General features: G+C 42.1%; 1 protein-coding gene across 1 annotated transcript in view; it reads left to right on the top strand.

The window, feature by feature from the left end:
* LOC307253966 (glypican-5-like) overlaps positions 1 to 5000 on the top strand; it is a gene marked incomplete at both ends in the record, with an annotated part of 50008 nt that overhangs the window by 6757 nt on the left and 38251 nt on the right. Inside the window, 4 exons of the mRNA XM_080032189.1 lie at positions 934 to 1481; positions 2985 to 3167; positions 4404 to 4576; positions 4779 to 4838. Coding sequence (XP_079888315.1) covers positions 934 to 1481; positions 2985 to 3167; positions 4404 to 4576; positions 4779 to 4838 — 964 coding nt within the window. The remainder of the gene's footprint in view (positions 1 to 933; positions 1482 to 2984; positions 3168 to 4403; positions 4577 to 4778; positions 4839 to 5000) is intronic.

Genomic DNA, 5000 nt, shown 5'->3' with positions numbered 1-5000 from the left:
TTACTGTGATGTCACAGTAAAAGACATCAAAGTAATATTTACAAAGTACATTTTTTTTTAACCCTATATTTCTCTTTCTGTGATGTCACGAGAAAGAGAAATATAGGGTTAAAAAAAACACTCTTTCTGCCTTTTCTCAGGCTAGGATGAACCGATTTTAATTTTTTTTTGCACATTTATACTACATAGGATCTCAGAATTCAATACACCTTCATATTCAAACCGGTGAAGTAGGCCTTTAAGGAAACTTGTATCAATGTTATGTATGCCCCATTGGAAAATTGGAACATTTTGATTTAGACTGACTATTTATAAATCACTATGCAGCAGAGAACTCTTGGTATGTTTGTGTCCTTTACCTAGATTTAAAAAACTTCTAAAATATCTATATTGAACCGTAGCAATTGAATAGTTGCAAAGCCAGATATAATATATAGTTGAAGCCATTTGACATATCGCTATAAATAATTATATGACTATTATGGTGATAATGAATTAGACTGTCCTGTTTGGAGGGAACGGTTTTTAGAGTGATAATTATGAATATGATGAACCGATTGATTTGTATGGTGTAGTCTGTCGTCATGCCCTTTAATTTAGACAGTTGCACAGGTGTTCACAATCAGGCAGAACTGAAAACAATGTTTTACCCGCACATTTGGCGTGTCATGGCTCAGTGGATGACACTGTTGGTCACTCAGTTGATCCGTCCACCACTTTGGTCCAGACTGAAATGTGTTATACTAACCTGTGTATGTATTAAGCTATTCAACTTGACAGTGTTTCGTACTTCCAAGAAGATGGATTCAAATAAATTCCAATGATCCCCTGACTTTTTGAACCTAGAGCAAGCATTATGTCAACAATGACATTTTTCAACTCAACTAATATTTAATTTTCCCCCTCTCCCTCTCTCTCTGTCTCCCGTCCCAGAGACCTTTGAGTCCCTTGTGTCCTTCACGTCTAACCTGACCAGCAGTCTGTTCGACAGCGCCTACTCTGCTCTGGCCTCAGACTGTCGTCCCCTTGTGCTCCAGCTGTTTGGCGCCATCAAACGCCACCTCTCTGGAGACGCCGATTCCTCATTGGACAGCGCCGTACGTCGCTTCTACGATGACCTTTTCCCATTGGTTTACCACCGCCTGCTCAACCCCGGCATCGGCCACACGTCGGCCCAATCCCACGCCTCCCTCTCCACCAATCACGACGACTGCCTTCGTATGACACGGCAGGACGTCAGCCCGTTCGGTCCCCATCCGCGCCTACTGGTCAGCGGCTTGGCCCGTGCGCTAGGGGCGGGACGAGCCCTGAGCAGACTGCTGCTATTGGCCGGAGAGGTTGTGAACGCCACGGAGAAGGCCACGCTAGCCAGAGAGTGTGGGAGGGGCTTAGTGAGGATGCAGTACTGTTCACACTGCAGGGGGCTGACACTGATACGGCCCTGCACCGGACTGTGTGTCAACATCATGAGAGGATGTCTGGTAAGTGATGGAATGTGTGTGCGTTTTACTGTTTGTAGATGTGTGCAGTATACTGTACATACCTGGACCAATGGCATTCAGGAGGAGCAAGTGGCAGCAGGTAGTTACCACAGCATAGAGACTTGAGGCACAGGGAATCAATTATCCAAAGTTGTATAATATTTAATCCGTACACAAACAGAAATGTTGAAATCTCAATTTGTGGTTTCACTGGGAGTTAAAATATGGTTTAATCGAACCCAAAATCGAACCCAAAATTGATCTCCAAAATCTAGAGTCGACATTTATGCAAAGTTTGAAAACAATCCCTTAAAGCAAACATGAGATATTGCGTTCACAAGAAAGCCGCCAAAAACATATTGCCTCTGGCTATCACCCCCGTGGACACATACAAATTTTTAACCGTTCCTTAAAATTAGCTTGCCCTTAAACATCTCAAACCACTACTTCCAAAGTAGATGATTTTTCTTTTGTTCTTATAAATTATTTATTAATCCTAAATGGTCCAATTTAAAATCTCGAATTTGGCAAAAGTTCATCAAATGTTAATTTTTTCCCAGGCTGTGAGTGTGTGTTGTAGTTGATTAAATGCATTGGCGACCTCAGAGTGTCTGTTCCTTTCTCCATCTGGAGAGGCAAGTTAAAAAAATTGGTGATTTTCCCATCTCTCGAATTGCTGAATCAGTCGTTCCCAGCATTTTATCACCAATAAGCCATTCCCACTGACTGACAATTAACAAGAGCATTGCCAAGAGAATTGGCAGCGTCTTCCGTGCATCTTCCTGGGTGGCTTTCCAAATTAGCTGGACAGCTTTAGCAGCCCCCACAATAGACAGATTTCTTCCTAGCACAAAAAACTGGAAGATGGCACTGTTTGTCCTTCTTGCTAGCTCCTTGGAAGCAAACACAAATGTGATGGAAAAACAACTTCCATCCTGTTTATCTCCTACAGGAAAAGGAAAGAAAAAACACGCAGTAAAAGTCAAGTAGAGGCAGAGGGACAAGTGGGGACATCCTCTACTGTGACAGAATGCAACTTGATTGATGGGCAATGTGGTGTTGACTCTCCTGTCATCATGACATAGATACTGTCTGTCATCTCAATCACTGGCTCATTCCATCCATGTATTTGCTTGTATAAATATAGCAAATGTGTCACCGTCAGTGATGGATTGATTTGGAAGTGTAATATAAGCAGCACATCTGAGCCAATTTACCAGCATATAAGAAAGATTTACAACGTAACATTAAACTATCCCTACATTCCAAATCACATACTTTTTTATTTTTACTACACTACATACTAAACCATGCTGGTTTGCATACTATAAAATGCAATTGGATGCAGGCATATTCCAGGTATTTTCCTCATACTGCCTTTATTTGACATCTATGTTTTGGGACATTCAAAATATTTGTTTTCCAATGTGTCACCTCTGCACCTTCTTTCTCCTCCTCCTCTTCCCTTCTCACCTTTCCCCATTTCCATTCTCTCCATTCCAGGTGGGTGTATCAGAGCTTGGCGCCCCCTGGGGGAGCTTGGTGGTCTTGCTCCAACGGTTAGCTGCCACTTTAGCCACCAGCAGCAACCACAACAGTATGGAGTTAGCTCTGTTAGCGGTCCGAAATCATGTGAACGACGCCATACTGCACGCTCAGCTGCACGGGCCACGCATTACAGCCACAGTAAGTCGCTTTTCAGTCTACTTTATATTGTTGCATAAAATATATTTCGGAGTCTGGATATTGATGCTATTCTACTAAAAAAAAGGTTTGATTGCTTAGTGTTCTCCTGAAATGCACCCCTGTACAATGCACCCACTGAAAAAGGATCATTATTCATATGCCTCAATTATAAAGTCATTTGAATTTTGGACACAGAGGGAGGTAGACCGTGGGTTTTCTTTCAGCCTGGCAGTTGAATCTCCCCACAAAAGCCTTGTACCTAGATGGGCTAAAAACAGCCTCATTCTTTAGAGAGAATCTGGGGTTCCCCTCAGTCTCAGTCTGTGTGTGTGTGTGTGTGTGTGTGTGTGTGTGTGTGTGTGTGTGTGTGTGTGTGTGTGTGTGTGTGCGTGTGTGTGTTTTGTGTGTGCACGCGCATGAGTGTGTATGCGAGTGTGAATACAGATCCAGTGCCAGACAAAGACTGTGGTTGGCGGGACAACCGATTCCCAGAATGCAGCTTGCTTTCTGAGTGATGAGAAAGTTTCTGTGGCTAATCTCTGGACAAACAGACGACACACAAACACACGCATGCATGCACACACTGTTGGAGAACGAAATAGAGTAGCCATCCAACACCGGCAGAACATTGTGGACTTAGTAGAGTAGATTCCTGAGAGGTAAACAAAAACACACAAGCATAATTGCGCCGCTAATTGTGGCTGATAAGAAAAAAAAACACTTAATTGAATATTTGATCAAGTTCCTCATTCATTGGACACTTCACTAAAAGCTAAACCTTAAAGGTATAACACATGTGTGCTCTATGGGCAGCATTTAAAGAGAAGACAGCAGACATAGCAAACATAGTATAAAATGCATGTATAGCGTAAAATGCATCGCAGCTATGACTGAAATGCACATTGGGGGTTATTATGAGGAACATTCATTTATAATTTTCTGCAGTTTTTGATGGCTAAATGGGATTGATAGTGGAGCTCAGCAATCATGGAAAAATAGAAGAAAGAAAACACTAACAGACTACAAATTGGTGTGAGGCTGATCTAGTATGTATGTGATGTGATGTATTCAGACCACACAGAGTGTACACAGTAACTTGCATTTCAGCTCTGTTTTTACATTTTCATTGAACTATGTGGAATATCGCAATATATAGCAATATGCTTTGTATCGCAATGTATCATGATACAATATATCACCTTTCTTAAAACTACTCCCTTACTGTCTCTTGCTCAGGTAGAGAAGGTGTGTGGCCCCCAGGCAGCTGGTCCCCCGATGCCGAGTGTTAACCCCACCATGTCACATGTTACACAGTCTGTGAGTCCTGCCACATCCATGACCTCACAGAGGTTAACTGTGACATCATCGCCTCCCTCTGTGGGTCCGCCTGCTAGTCTGCAATCCCGGAGGTGGGTTACATACATCTGATCTAAAAAATGCATGAGTTCTTGACAGAGGTTAGAATAGCAGGGGCAAGATGTAGCCAATAGGTTCATTCACAGAGACAGAGTCGAGTTTTTCTTCTGACCTTCAGAAATAGCAAGACATTTTATTTTTCTTATTTCAAAAATGTTTAATGTGCTTCTGTGTGTCTTTATGTTTTCCCACCAGGTCATTCCTTCTTAAAGGTTCCAAAGGAGACAAGAGTCGCAGCCTGAAAAAACTGTCCAGGTACGATTTGTCTCCATCCAATTGCACTTTGAATAATAATCAAAGGCGTATTTGTCCATTATCATTTAAGTCAAATGAGCCCTTTAAAGAGCCAATGTCAAACGTTAACTGGTTAGTTAACATAATACATGTTCCGCTTGTCTTGTCTTTTACAATCATTGT

This window comes from Ammodytes marinus (assembly GCF_949987685.1).
Source record: "Ammodytes marinus genome assembly, chromosome: 8".
NCBI classification, from domain to species: Eukaryota; Metazoa; Chordata; class Actinopteri; order Uranoscopiformes; family Ammodytidae; genus Ammodytes; species Ammodytes marinus.
This window is presented reverse-complemented; position numbering and strand designations above follow the sequence as displayed.